This window comes from Cheilinus undulatus, linkage group 23 (genome assembly GCF_018320785.1).
Source record: "Cheilinus undulatus linkage group 23, ASM1832078v1, whole genome shotgun sequence".
Lineage (NCBI taxonomy): Eukaryota > Metazoa > Chordata > Actinopteri > Labriformes > Labridae > Cheilinus > Cheilinus undulatus.
The window spans coordinates 21962307-21977691 of NC_054887.1; the positions used below are offsets into that span (position 1 = coordinate 21962307).

The following is a 15385-nucleotide window of genomic DNA, read 5'->3' on the forward strand; positions in this document are numbered from 1 at the left end:
TTTTTCACCCCTGCCTGACCCTGAATTCTTCCTGCTAATCCCCAAGTATATTTTCTGCATGAAGTCAGGGTAAGATGATGTGTGGGCGCAGCAGGAATAGTCAGTAAAATTCACCATGAGCAAGTAGTTGGGGCTGATGAAGCTTGGACAGTGCTACTTCTTCGATCTCTATGCATGTCATGAATATGCTTCATTTTTTTTTTTTTTATTCGCAGGTTATTTCTTTGCTGCTCTTTCAGTGAAACTGTGAAGATTCTGAAGTACTTGTGGCATTGTTATTTTAGCAAATTATGTCATTATAGCCTTGGGAACTGTCGCTTTATCTGTAATTTCCACGCCTTTCTTTATATGTCATGTTCTGCTTGCTTTAACCCCCTCCCACCAAACTCAACAGGAAAAATCTCCCACTGTGAGGCGCATGTATTAAGTGGATAATTGTCCTCCCATTCCGCCTTTGTTAACTGTAGCAGCACACAGAGATTTTCTGTCAACTTTTGAAGCCGAGGTCAATCTGAACCCAAACAGGCTGTCTTGTATAATAAGGCTGTGGACAGCAGGATTTATTGTCAATGTTTTTTAGGAGTAATTCTTAGGATCCTACTCTGCTCATTAGGGTTGTACTGTGCAGTTCATTTGAAACATTACCTCTCTCTCTCTCTCTATGCAAGTTAGTGTGAAAAGTCAAATTAATGTGTATGAATAATTTATGGTCGCCTAGGGAAGTAGAAAAAAAGTCTCGTAGATTTGTATTACTGCTTTTTTATTCTAAACCTTTTATTTCATCTTGCTAATTTGCCATAACTCAATCTTGGTGGTCAGTGAATCTCAAAGTATTTTTTCTGAGTTCTGAATTTTCCCTCAGTTGAATACAGATACTAAATTAGATGATTGTTTGTGAAATTTTGTTTCCAAGGTCAACAGATACCAATGAAAATCTGCAAATCCATGTTAATTGGGCAACTCAATCAGCTGATGATGATCTTATAATACATTCACTGGACCTTATGCTGAGATTGTTTTGTCAACACTTGGTTGTTAGTACTTTGAAAACTGATAATGGATTTATTACGGTCACGACAGTATTTTGAGATTGAACACAAAAACAAGCATGCAGAGGTAATGAAACGTGCAAACACTGGCTGATAAATCTCAATGCGGATATGAGAGCCACAAGGATGGAGTATACAAATAACGCTGATGCTGCTGCTGACCCGCTCTGTCTGTGCAGCCTTAAATGGACAATAAAGCTTTGTCAGACCAATCCGCGGCACTGACAAAGCTTTAGATAGGGAGAAATGCATTTCCCCGACAGAAAGGAGAGTGACAAAGAGATGAACAGCGACGCAGAGTGACAGGACGAGAGAAGAAAAGAAAATCCTCCCTCCGTGTTCTCAGAGCCAGCTATATATTTCCATTACGTTTGCTCTGACAGCTTTCCGATATCATCTAACACTCGGTGTATTGTTGCTGATTGGGCTCTGAGCTGCAGCCATCCACTAATGACGCATCAACAGGCATGACCGTGCATTATTGACATGCCCATACAAATGGATGTCAGTGTTTGTTTGTCAGTGTTTTAACAAAAAAGCCTGCAATATTGCTTAATTTTTTATTTTTTTATGACGGCATCTCCATTCATGCAGTGCCCACTTCAAACGCAGTATCAGCTTGTTCACTTGTAGGTATATTTACCTGTACACGCAAACACTGCACACATCTCCCATAGTAAACACTATCAGTCTTATCTGAATTCATCTCTAAAGGGACCAAACAAACAGCTTCATCCATGCAAATAAGCGAGCCTTATCAGACAGGCCTGGGTTGAAATGAAACCAGAGCGAATGAAGCGCAGGGAGTATTTGTTTGAACACACACCATGTTAACGCTGATGGACTGATATGCAGGATGAGCTCCGTTACAGAGGCTCATAATCCCAGCAGCTCAGCTCGCTGCCTGGGGAGAGATGAGTAAATAAAGAGGAGGGAAGGGGAGATGGACAAGGTGAAAATCTTTTCCTATTTGTCTTCACTGCTATTCTCAATGTGGGTCTATGTGTCTTTATGAAAGTAAACAGAAAAAAATCCAATGAATTAAAAAATTTTCATTCACTTTTTTTGTTCTGTTGCATTCACTATAAAACTCCTTTTCGGCAAAAGCCAGGAAAATTAGGCTCGGAAATTATAATAAGACACTTACATATGCATAAATTCCCAACATACATGTGTTTATATCTAAGCAGATGACTCAGCAGTGTTGGCTAAACATGACCAGTAAGTAAAATGCTGTGTGATTCATAGCTAATGCTGGCAATACCAGGATTATAATAGCTAGTAGGCATAGCTTGTTCCTTTTGTCATGTTGAGGGGAATAGAGACTTACATTATACAATCAAGTCTGTTACACACTCTGCAAGAACAGAGAAATTTGTTCTCTCTTTTTGCAGCTTGTTCTTGACACATCATCCGGGCAGATCTTTTCTCATGTGTGGTGTCTGACAACTATTGTGTGATTGATCAGAAATTTGAAGTGGGTGTGGTTTAATGCTTAGCACGCATGATGAGTGCTGCAGTGGGAGGGCCCTATGAGGACTTCCCAAGAGTTCTGCACTTTAGTTTCTCATGAAGTATGAGTGGCCTGGTCTAGAAAAAGAACAAATTCCTCTGTTCTTGCGGAGTATGTAACAGGCCTTACTGATGCACAGTATCGGATTTCAGGCAATGTCCAATGTGCCAACATTTCAAAACACAGTTTTTCCGGGCTCACCACCTACGTCGATATATACAAGAGCATCTGATAATACTTAGGCCTAAATAATGTGTCTAATAAACTCAGCACTTAGTTTATGAAACTTACTAATAATGCAACTTAAATTAAGTTATTTAACTCAAGTTTTCATTATTCATTACAAGATCTTTACAAGATTTTTTTAAGCAAAGTAAGTACGTTTCTGTCTGTTAAAAGCTTTTTCTCTGTCCCCATGTACTAGCTAAATGCTGTCAGGTCTTTTTCTTATGTTGGATGAATGTTTAGTCCTTGCAAGTAATATATGACAAAGAGTACAGTTTAAACCTGTTTTTTGTCTTGAGATATCTTTTGTGAAGAACTGGGGCAAAACAAAGATTGATAAAAGATTAATTGATGACCAGCTACAAATCTAACAACTATAACTGACAGCTTGTCTGTGTGTCTGTACGTCCGTCTGTCTTGGTTTGCTCCAATTGCACTTGATACCTCTCAGAAGACTCCTTGGGTGTACTGGGTCAAAACAGCTGACATTACAAGATCATAAATATAGATTTTCTTCAAAATCCTAAAATGCTGCACCAAGTTATAATTCATGGACTTCCCATTCTTCTTCTTCTCTGAGCTAACGGTGGTTTTCCACCTATTTGTAAAGGTGCAGATCGCCACCTCCTGTACAGGAATGTGCTACCTCAGGTTGACCTATACTTCAGGTGAGGACTTCCCCTGTATAATGGTCCTTTTATCTCTCTTCATTCTTCTTTCACTACCACAGAAAACTTTTGTTGCACCACCCCTCCCTTTTATATAGTAAGGTCGCCTTCATACTAGGACTGCAGTAATCGATTCGTTTTGTTATGGAGATGTCTATCAATTCTTATGTCAATTAATTGAGTACTCTAATAAGAAATATGGCATTGTTTTTTTTAAATAGGTATTAATGGGTTCTCTGAAGAAAATATATTTTATAAAGTGTAATATAGTTCTGATGGCAATTTACATTTACTAAAGTTAAAAGGAAATGTATTTGCTTCGGTAAAAGTTCACTGAATAAATCTAATCTTGATCAAGAAATATGTTTCTAATATTTGTTTCTGAACGACTGCCTTTGCACATTCTTATTTGATCTTAGACTGAATGCATCAAAAGTGATCTGAAGTTATTTCACTTAAAAACAACTGAGAAAGCATCTTTTTGGTCCTTGACCTGCATTAGAAAAACATGTAAAAATAGTCTGAATATTTGAATCTCGTGGTTAAAAAGAGTTGAAGAATTCAAAGAAATGTCTCACTGAGCTTTTATCAAATATTTCTGCTTTCATCATGCAGGATAATGTAAGCGCTCCAGGAGGAATAACACATTAAGATTGATGAAAAAGAAGCTGAATGATTCTGCCTTGGAGCAGCACTCCCTGACAGCTGCAGGGCTGTCGCTCTGTGGATTAAACTTTTGCTCTGACCTCCCTGTAGAGTAAGACACTCAATGACAAATCTCTTAATGAGAAGAATTAAGCACCATGTTTCCGTCTAAGCTCAAATTACCCAAAAGGAAAATCTTGCAAATGTCTTTCTGTATCTCCTTAAATCACCTCGATCAACACGCTCACACACAATCTGCTCGCAGCTTGAAATCATCATTGATGACTGAAGTTTGTTTAGATCCATGTTGAGATGAATCAGGTTTCTTTCACTGAACTTTAATTAGGGAACATGCTGCCAGTGGAGCGTCAGGCGAAGGAAAACGTGACATAACATTTTCTTTAAACAGATTACTCAGAGGAAAAACATCCTATGGCTCAGTTGGTTTCAGCGGTGGGCGGTGTTTGAGTAAGGACTTTCCCCAGGCAGCCTGTGACGTACAGTCGTGTTCACATGTTGACTGTGAGGGAACTCATGGTTTCATTTTCATGTGTGGTAGCAACATCTGTGCATTATAATGCAATTACACGCGCTGTAACATGAGCACAGGCCCCAACACAAATTCCTGGAAACACATAGAAAGTGCGTGGCCTTGTGACTTTTTACCTTTGGCTTAGTTCACACAGCCTCCAGCCTTCCAGAATGCTTCACTGCCCCTAGAGAAAAGTCTGAGGGCAGAATTTGATGCATGCATGTATCCACACGTGCAGAAGCATGCATCATCTTCTATACTCTCTGATTACCTTCCTTAGTTTAAGACAGCTGATCTTTTATTCTTCGCTTAAGGAACTAAAGGAGTAAAAATGGCAGGGGCAGAAAAAAAGGAAAGACAAAGTGGAAGCATTTAGACTCTTCATACCTCTGCTGGTGGAAAAGAAAACATTCTCAGGATACATCTGTAGCACAGGGGCCAAATAACACTGTGGAAAAGTATTGTTGTTTTTTTTGCACATTTGTCACACTTAAATGTTTCAGATCATGATCCACCGCTGTTTTAAATCATGTATTTACTGTGATTAAGCACATTTTTTTGGAAAGCTGAGCTCAATTGCACTCTCCACACCCAGGCCTGATTACTACCAGACCTGCTGAATCCAAAAATCCCTTAAAAAGAACCTGTCTGACAAAGTGAAGTAGGCCAACAGATCTGAAACAGCAACACATCATGCTGCCATATAAAGAAATTCAAGAACAGACTGATTCACATCTATCAGTCTGGAAAGAGTTACAAAGCCACTTCTCAAGCTTTGGGAATTTAGCAAGCCATGGTGAGAGTCATCAGCCACAAATGGAGAAAACTTGGAACAGCAGTGAACCTTTCCAGGAGTGACCAGCCTATCAAAATGACTCCAAGATCACATAAATAACTCATCCAGGAGGTCACAAAATAACGTAGAATATCTGAAGACCTGCAGGCCTCAACTGACTCAGTTAAGGTCAGTGTTCATGATTCAACAATAAGACAGACACTGGGCAAAAATGGCATCCATGGGAGAGTTCCAAAGTGAAAACCACTGCTGACCAAAGAAAACACAAAGGCTTGTCTCATATTTGCCAAAAACATCTTAATGAACCCCAAGTCTTAGGATAATATTCTGTGGACTGACGAGACAAAAGTTGAATATTTTGGAAGGCATGCGTCCCATTACATCTGAAGTAAAACCAACACAGCATTTCATAAAAAGAACATCATACCATGGTAATAAATCTGCAGGTTTCTTATTCATAACAAGGCTGAGTTAGCAAAGTATTTCTGTGTTCGTATGTGTTGTGAAATTTTGCTGTCACAAAATGATTGCTAAGACAAACAGGAATTTTCCCCCTCATGCAGGAATCATACAGCCTAATGTTAAACATTATCATGAAAATAAAATGACAGGAAAAAACTGTTATTGTGCAGAACTGCCCTTCTTCTAGAAACAGGTTTTAATGCACCATGACATAAGAAATAAATCCCCTTAAATTGAGGAACATGCGAGTCATCGCTAATGAAAGAATACACAATCTCCACCAGTTGCAGTGGTGTGAATTGGTAGGTTTTCAGCTGCACAGCCCGTCAGAAGTAGCTGCAAGTTTCAACTTGTTTCATTGTCAGTCATTGGTCTGTGCTTTAGTCCTTAAAGCCTCCCTGAACCTTTTCAGACCTTTACAGAAAAAATGCTGTGTGCATATTACATGGGAATTGCTGGAAACTGCATTTTGGTGGCACCCTGGAAACCTCTGCGGGGGTCGGACAGAGGAATTTGTTCCACGTCATAACCATCATTCTTTCTCATCATTTCTTGTCCTCTCACTGCTGTGATTTCTCTTCAATAAATGTATAATTGTGAGAAACTTGCATATTTAATCAAACTAAACCAAAAATTCCAAAACTAGGCAATGTGCCTCCGAGAGAAGGAGGCTTGGAGTTAAATTTGCAAGTAGTATTGTCACGATACCAACATTTTAACATTGACACCGATACCTGGCGGAAGATCCATGTAAAACTTTAAATTCTTCCAGCCTGTTAAATATCTACCATTGACTTGAACCAGATCCATATTTAACCAATGAGTGCTACGGAACACCAGGAAATTCTTAAACCATACCATTGGAAATAAGATTAAAGAAAACAGCGCCCTTAGTTTTGCACTGCTGGCAACACAAAGCTAATTTTGTGGAAGAACTGCCAATTGTCCTGTTGCACTGCCCAAAGATAATGATGATTAAAAATAGTACAACCTACAACCTCTAAAATAAGGCAGAAAAACTTTGGGTCCTGCTGTCCCAAACTGTAGCTAATAAATATCTACAGCAAATATTTTACATCACAGCTACCAACTTTTTTGAAAGCTTCTTCACAGGTTTTAATTTGAAGAGAGATTAATCTCAGCTACTCCTGTTCAGTTCTCTCTCATGATCCTTAGATAAAATGAAGGTAACAGATGCTGTGGGACTCTAGGATCCTTTAAAAAGATGATTTATAACCTGTTGTCAACCGTAATGTTCAAAAGAAAGCTTCTTCCTTTTTTACCAGTTGAATCCATCTGCTTCTTTTCCAGTTTTAATGCTACAACAAGAAAAAGTTAGATCATTGAAGCTTATGGGCAATTTTCCAGTATATTTTGGAGAAAAATAATATAATCTGAATCAATTTCCCATGATTATCTGAAGAATCTAGGAGATTATTTTTAGAAGTCCCTGGGGTTATCTTAAGGATTTTATCTTCACTGAAGGATCAGTTCATGCCCGAGTCAGACCTGGAAAAAGAGAATCCAAAACAAACATCTCACTCTTCAATATGTGCATTTGCCTCTTCAAGTAGAGTGCAAGCCTCAAGTAAACAGGCAATCTTTCATCGTCTATCACAGCCTCTCACAGAGTCAAACCCACACAGCATGTATAATCGTCTCCTCCAGTCAGACAAGCTCCACCTCCCTCATACACACACACGCTCCTATAATAAACAAAACCAGCTGTGAATGAGAACTACTGGGACCAATTAGGCTGTAAACAGTGGGCTGGAACTGGTTTACCGCCAACTAATAACATACACTAACCTCCATTAATCCTCTATTGGCTGAAGAGTAGAACCGGCCCACCTACACATTTCCGCTACAGTCACTTTCTCCAATTTTTCTGTACACTCTCAAGACCTATTACACTCATTACAGCTCCCTCCTGTGCCTTCCCCACTCTCTCATGTCGCTGTTTGTCACCTTGTGTACAAAAGTAAGAGCAAATATTTCATTTTTTTGTTGCATTGAAGAAAAAAATACCTATCAAGACAAAGGATGTGGCCTCCTGGAGTCATCCAACGCAACAAAATACAAACATGCCCATAGACTCAACCTCTGACACGAGTAATAGTGAGCGTGGGCAGAGTAATATCGCCGGGAATGGGGTAATGTGCCTGCTACTGTAAGTCTGGATGATGGGTGTGAGTGTGTGGGGGACTCTGTATATCACCCTTGCTAATGTATGCTGGCCCTGCTCTCTGCTGCAGACAAGACGCTCAGTGAGAAAATATGAAGCTTAGGCATCGTAAACACACAAACACACTGTAAATCCCATACTCTGATTTATGCCTGCGACCTGAGAACACCACCACCATCTCAGCGACGACACATAACTGCAGGACTACTGTGCAAACATGCTTCATATGTGTGCACTTTATTTCAAACCGGTGTGAATCCTATTAAAGCAAACATAAAACACGGCTCCTTTAAGAATGTCAAAAGCGCAGCCATGTTGGAGTCTTTGTGTGTGACAGACAGCTGAGGCGTGCTAATGTGAGCGCTGTAGCTTAGCATTTTCACTCCTGTTTATTATACAGAGGGAGAGATGCAAACTGTTGATAGCAGGGCGGATAAAAACAGTCATTCTGCAGCTGGTTGATAAACAAGGTTCAGAGTGGGATGAATGATGCAAAGAAAGATACAAGAAAAAGCTTATCAGTTTATGCAGATGCTCTAACAAGTGAGGTGTCACAGTGTGTGAGGATTCAGAAAAGGATTATTCCATTTTCATTTCACTGCTGTATATACGCCTACCTGTTTACATGAGGAATAGAGAATCTGTATGATCTGAATAACAAGCTGAAAAACAACAATGTTGTTTTCAATTCCCAAAGATGAAATGAACTACATTCAGCTAAAAGTGACCAAAATCAGTATTTTTTGTTCATATGTGACTCATATCTGATTTTTTCTGACACTTTTTAAATGTGCTACTAAATCTGATATACAGGTATAGCTCAAAAAGTGCATTTTCTTCCTGTGATTTAATTCAAGAAGTGAAACTTCCATATATTCTAGATTCATCATTACAAAGTGAAATATTTCATGACTTTTTTTTAATGTTGATGATTATGACCTACAAGTCACAAAAACAAAATCTACTGTCTCAAAATATTACGATATCACAAAACATTAGTCTTACAGAGGACTCATAAATGATTTATAATACAGAAATGTTAGCTTTCTGGACAACTATGCTCATCTTTGCACTCAGTATTTGACTGGAGCTTCTTTTACACAATGTACTGCAGCTATGCGACATGGAATAGAGGCAATCAGCCCGTGTCTCTGCTGGGGTGTTATGGAGCCCAGGTTGCTTGTCTGTATTGTTGAGTGTGATGTCTATCATCTTCCTCTTAACAAAACCTCAGAGACTCTCCATGGGGTTCAGGCACAGTAAATCAGGTGCACTAGTACCATGGTCAGAAGTTTCTGGTAGGTTTGGCTTCACTGTGGGCAGCTGCCAAGTCCTTCTGAGAAAGTAGAGCATCATCCCCATGAAGCTTCTCAGAAGATCGAAGCATGAAGTGCTCTAAAATCTCCTGCAGATGGCTGACAGTGTTGACTCTGGACTTGATAAATCACAGTGGATCGACACCAGCAGATGATATGGCACACCAAACCATCACTGATTGTAAAAACCAAAAAAACCCAACTTCAAGCACCTTGGATTCTGTGCCTTTCAGATCTTCTTCCAGACTCTGGGACATTAACTGAACGGTCCAGTTCAGGATTGGCCTGACACTAGGAACACGACACTTGCAGCCCATTTCCTAGACACGTCTGTGTAGTGGCTCTTGATCCACTGACTGCAGCCTTAGTCAACTCCTTGTCAAGCTCCCCTAAGTTCTTGAATCTGCTTTGTTTGACAAGCCTCTGAGGGCTGATCTCATCCATGTTGGTTGTGCTCCTTTTTTGACCACACCTTTCCCTTCCAATCAACTTCCATAAATATGCTTTACAGCCTCTGAGAACAGCCTGCCCTATCAGCAGTGATCTTCTGTGGCTTACTCTCCTTGTGGAGGATGACAATGATTGTCTTCTGGACATTTGTCAAGTCAGCAGTCTCTCCCATGATTGTGGCTGTGTGTACTGAACCAGAATGAGAGACTAAAGGCTCAGGAAACCTTTGCAAATTGGACTTTTCCACAATGTGGTACTATTTTGAGATAGTGGATTTTAGATTTTTCATGAGCTGTAAACCATAACCATCATTACAAAAAGTCTTGACATGTTTTACTTTGTAGGAGATGAATCTAGAATATATGGAAATTTAACTAATCTAAATCACGGGAAAAATGAACTTTTACATGATATTCTAATTTTTTAAGATGCACCTGTATTTCTGATTTTTCATAATTCGACTGCAGTCTGAACAGCTAGGTCATACTGAATGTGACTTTGATATCTTTGGTGAGGTTGGGCGATTGAACTTGCAACCTATGACAGCCTCCATAAAAAGACTCGTCCCGTTACAATACACATTAAAATCTGTCTTTGAAAAAAAAAGTTACTTTTAAAATTTATACAGATATTAAGATGCCGAAATTCTACATACTTTATCTTTAAACGCTGACCAACAGCAACCGTGGCTTGGTAAAAATTTTCACTGTATTACTTTTAACATGATCAAGAAATCTATAGATTGAGAAAAATTGTTACCCACTAAACCAAAAAAAAAGTGATGCAGCAACAGATGGTATCCTCCAGCAGACACAACAGCATCAATCTGTCTCAATGTTGAACTTCTTTTGAAGGATGCCTTACAGCTAACAAGTCTTTCCTCCAACACATCAACAGCTTTACAGCTTTGTCAAAACTACATGCTTTAACAAAATAATTCCTTTTATTTATGTATTTCTTTTGCACAGTGTATTACAAACTGTAAAGTCTATAAACTTGACTCAGGAGGTCTTCATACATGCTTGGAGAAGAAAACACTGGTGCACATACACTTCAGCACACCGACTGTGCAGTGTGCATTGTAGTCAGCATCTATGTTGGATCTTCTCAATCAGCATCTTCTTCCCAGAGTGCACAGCAGCGCACTCAGCTCTACAAATCATTGACGTGGAAAAAAAAGAAAAAAGAAATTACTCGTGTTCACTTGCTGACAAACCTCTTCATTTCAGGGGGCAGGGGACACCATTTATCATGGCAAACAATTAGGCCATAACACCTCTCAGAGGGAAGTGATTTGGCTAATGGTGACGGAAGAGAAAGTGCTTATTAGGCAGAGTAAATAACGCTCCAATAACCTGGGGGGGTCCATTATTACAACGCCGTCAGGAGTAGGAATATTAAAAAAGACATAGAAGTCATTAACGTTTAAAGAACAGCTCTGATTAAAACAACCTCTTCCTGTGTGCATCATACACCTCCTAAAATGCAGTGCATCAGCAAGCTGGGACATCACCAATATGCTGCAAGCAGAGACACAGGGTAAAGTGAGGGAGGAGAAGAAGGTCATTTCTGCTGATGAGGACTGACAGCAGTGGCAGGCTGAATGCTCCAAGAGCTGAAAAACGCTCACCCGCCTGTCAGAGAGAGATCACTGGGAACTGTAAGGCATGGTCTCTGTTGGACAGCAGCCATAACAAGACGACCTGTGGCAGCGCTGGTTTAAAAGCCCCGAGAAGTAGATGTGACGAACTCAACTTTAAAATCAGCTGGTGAGAGCTCCCTGCTTCTGGAAGAGTTACAGCACGCAGGCAGATGCTGTATTTCAGCAACGTATGACCATGTAAGAGAGGGTCCACAGCCACATGAACAATGGATGGTTTTCTGAAGTGTTTTTTCCTGAAAGGTAACAATACACTCAGAAAAAAATCAAATCTAATCAAATCTCACCAATCTTAAAATATCTCATTACACTTAATATAAACCACATTTCAATGGAAAGACTTATTCAAATATAGCCATCCATCGATTACCTACACCACTTGTCCCATTAAGGGTCACAGGTGGCTGGAGCCAATTTCAGCCTTCATTTGGTGAGAGGCAAGGTATAGCCCGGACTGGTCACCAGTCAATCACAGGCCTGGTAAGGAGACAAACAACCAGGCACACTCACACGCAGACCTAAAGGTAATTCAGAGTAGCCACTTAACCTAGCAAGCAAGTTCTGCAGGGCAAGGCAGACACACCAATTTACAAGTATGTAGTGCCTGATGTAAGCCACAATGGTGCAGATTCAATGCAGAAGTACAAATCAGGATGAAAGCGTGATCTCTTGCCAAGGAAAATTTGTCAAGTCTTTGAATAAAGGTGGTTCTTATACAAGAATTTTAAATAAGACATCAAACTAGTAAGAAACTACTCAGTAACAAAAAAAAAAAAAAAAAAGAAATAACAGAAGTCACAGAAGCCAAATTTTGGGAAATGTGTTGTTTTAACTTCTAAAAATTGCAGACAAACTCCTTTAGGTTGACTGCTTGGCTTGATGAAAGTTCTTATTGGTATGTATATTTTACCTGTTGGTTGACCCGGCAATGTGAGGGTCCGTGGTGGATAAGGATGCGGACGATGTCCACGTCCCCCCTCCAGGCTGCCAAGTGCAGCGGGAAGCATCCTTTACTGTCAGCCACATTTGTGGATGCCTCAAACTGGAGCAACTTTAGCACCACATCCCTGAAGAGAAAACATAAAAGCATATAAGTCAAGCTGTTTTCAAGAACACCAAATCAAAGACACCCTGACCTCACTGGACAAATAATTCATTCTCACTCTGGAATCGTACAATGAAAGCAGTCAACACATTGCCACAGGTTCATAATGAGCAACCTTGGCGATTTTTTAACTAACACAAAAAAATGTTTTCATCTCTGACCTTAAACTGTTAATTATCAAACAGTGTCCCTGATTCAAAAATGGATCTACTGCTTGAAGTTTGTGTTTTTCTGCCAGTTATTAATGAAAACTTTCACCTTGCTGCAAGTGTGACACAGAGTCTTGGTTATATAACACTCAAACTTCCCTGTGTCTCATCATTGTGAATCTACCTGTTAAAAACCCCTTATCCCATTTGGTGGAGTTGAAATGACCTTGTCTACAGGCTCTTTTTCAACGGGCCTCATTCACCTTCACAAGTTTTTTTCTTAAATGTGCACTTAAGTCATTTCTAAGGGATGTCTAAAGCAGATTCACAAAGCAGAATTGTTTCCAATCTGCTCATTAGTTTGAAACTTGTGTCTGTTTCTCTAATTTGGCAGAAGATCACACCTCTGCAATGCCTATTAGTGTGCTTTCAATGTTTTTTTTGTTTTAGCTTACATCAAATCACAAAAAAAGGAAACATTGGGGGATTTTTGGAGTCTTGTTGAAATCTGTGTACGTTGTGTTTTTTTAAGAAGAGATTTCTTCCATAGTTCATTTTATGAAAAAAAAAAAAGAATTTTGTGTTTTCTATTTGACATCACAAATTGCACTCTGCAGAAATGGCACTTTGAAATTTGGAACTCTGTCTCCTCCTCCTCCTCTCTGTGTCAGACCTACTGTCAAATGTTAACAGGTGGCTGTGTGCTGGGAAAGTTTGATTCTGTATCAAATGGCAGTAATTTTCTACTGCAACTGGTCTATCTGCTTAAGTTGTGCCCAAACAATGTCTTGCTTGTCACAAGTACAAAAAGTTTATCAAATTGAATTGGTTGGAAAAACAAGGTTTAAAATGAGCAAGAGTTAATACACCAGCCACACAGTAAGTGCAGTGTGCACTGCACTTACTGCAGGGTTGGGCATACAGGAAGGGAGTTGCACACCCCATGAGCAGATAGCATCCATCACTGACTCCATCATCACCAAGTTGCTTGGCACCCTACACAATGATTGAGATAGCCACTGATAGTATAAGTAAAATAAGATTTAGTATAAATTTAGATAAACTGTATTTTGCTAATTCTTTGGATGCATAAAGTATAAGTCCACTTCTCATAGGAAAGCCTGGCATTTCCTCTTCTGAGGAGGAGGAGAGCAGCAAAGAAGATGATGTGGCTTCATTAAAAATCCTCAGGGCAAGAGAGGAATTCATAAGAGTTTCGACTTCCAAGGGCCAGGCTCAACAACTACCGCTTCCAGGTCTACTTTAGGCTGAGCTTGGAGTAATATGACAGCCTGTTGGAGAGAGCTACATTTTTTCAAGATTTTTTTTTAGTTTTTTAACCTCTGAGCACTATGCAGTAGCAACCGTGCACTGTTCTCAGCTTAGCATTGGCTCAGATACATTCTCCCATTGTGCAATAAGAACGCAATGAATAGGTTTGACAGCAGCATGCAGCACCATATCTATAAGCTCCTTTATAGCTTTTCTACCTTATTAGTTTAGCATTTGAAGAAAATGGGGCTATACTGCCGAGTAAATAAGCACTAGGGAGTGCTGGTGTGATTGTAAAGACTCTTCAGTTAAGGCAGGTGACCAGAGAAAGTGGGCAGCAGGGAATCCAGGTAAATTTGCTGTAGGATATTGCTCTGTGTTTCACAACTGTATCAGTGTTACTATAAGCTGAACTGGTAGCTAGCAGGATTGTAGTCTCCATATGGTGAAAACAGATGGTGCTAAGCTACACAGCTGAATAGAAACTGCAAGATGTAGACTTAGACACAGGAAGAATGTTTTCTCTTTGTGAGACCCCAAACAACAAAATGCATCTTATATATTGGTGTAACTTATTTTCCAGTAGGGCTGGGCAATTAATCGCAAATTTACATTTTCCTTTACGAGTCCATCAAAGTTCAAAGTCAAAGATAGTGCTCTCATCTTCTGCAGCAAAGTGAGTCCATTTGAACCACTGCTTAGTGAAATCTGCTCCTTTAAGTCTTAGTGAAAAAGTTATCTTTTCCATTTTGTATATTCCAGGTACTGTTTCCATCCATTCCATGAGGTTTGGGGGCTCAGGTTTATACCATCTTCTTGTAATTGATATTTTACAAGCCACAAGCAGTATCTTACACAAATACCAGTCTTTTTTTAGAAACATGTTCTGTAAAAAAAAAAAAAAAAAACAACACAAAAAAAAGCATGTGGTATTGCGTAACCTTAAGTCTTTTCCAGAGTTGCAACAATGTTTACCCAGAATTATTGAATTTTTGGACATGTCCAAAAGATATGGGAGAGGTTGGCATCAATGTGTCCACACTGTCTCCAGCATGAATAATGTGTTTTAGATTGTTGATTTTTAATGTGCAGTGTTATAAAACAACCAAGTTCTTCCATCAAAACTCTCTCCATTTCTTAGAGCGTGTGGATGAGTGTTGTGTGTTCCACTTCGAACACCATTCCTCCAGCAGTATTTCCACCTGAAGCTCCTGTTCCTATTTTGATTTGATATATTCAGTGTTGTTTTCATTCTGTGTCTGGAAAGCCTGGTAAAGTTTTGAAATAAGCTTCACGTCATACTGATAATATGCTTTAATAAAAACATCTAACATTGTAATGTCCTTCTTAGATATTTC

At 39.4% G+C, this 15385-nt stretch overlaps 1 protein-coding gene across 3 annotated transcripts in view; it reads right to left on the minus strand.

The window, feature by feature from the left end:
- Nucleotides 1-15385, minus strand: part of anks1b (ankyrin repeat and sterile alpha motif domain containing 1B) — a 360504-nt gene that overhangs the window by 245695 nt on the left and 99424 nt on the right. For all 3 annotated transcript variants that reach the window (XM_041780709.1, XM_041780708.1, XM_041780710.1), the window contains one exon: nucleotides 12412-12568. In XM_041780709.1, the coding sequence (XP_041636643.1) occupies nucleotides 12412-12568 (157 nt within the window). The remainder of the gene's footprint in view (nucleotides 1-12411; nucleotides 12569-15385) is intronic.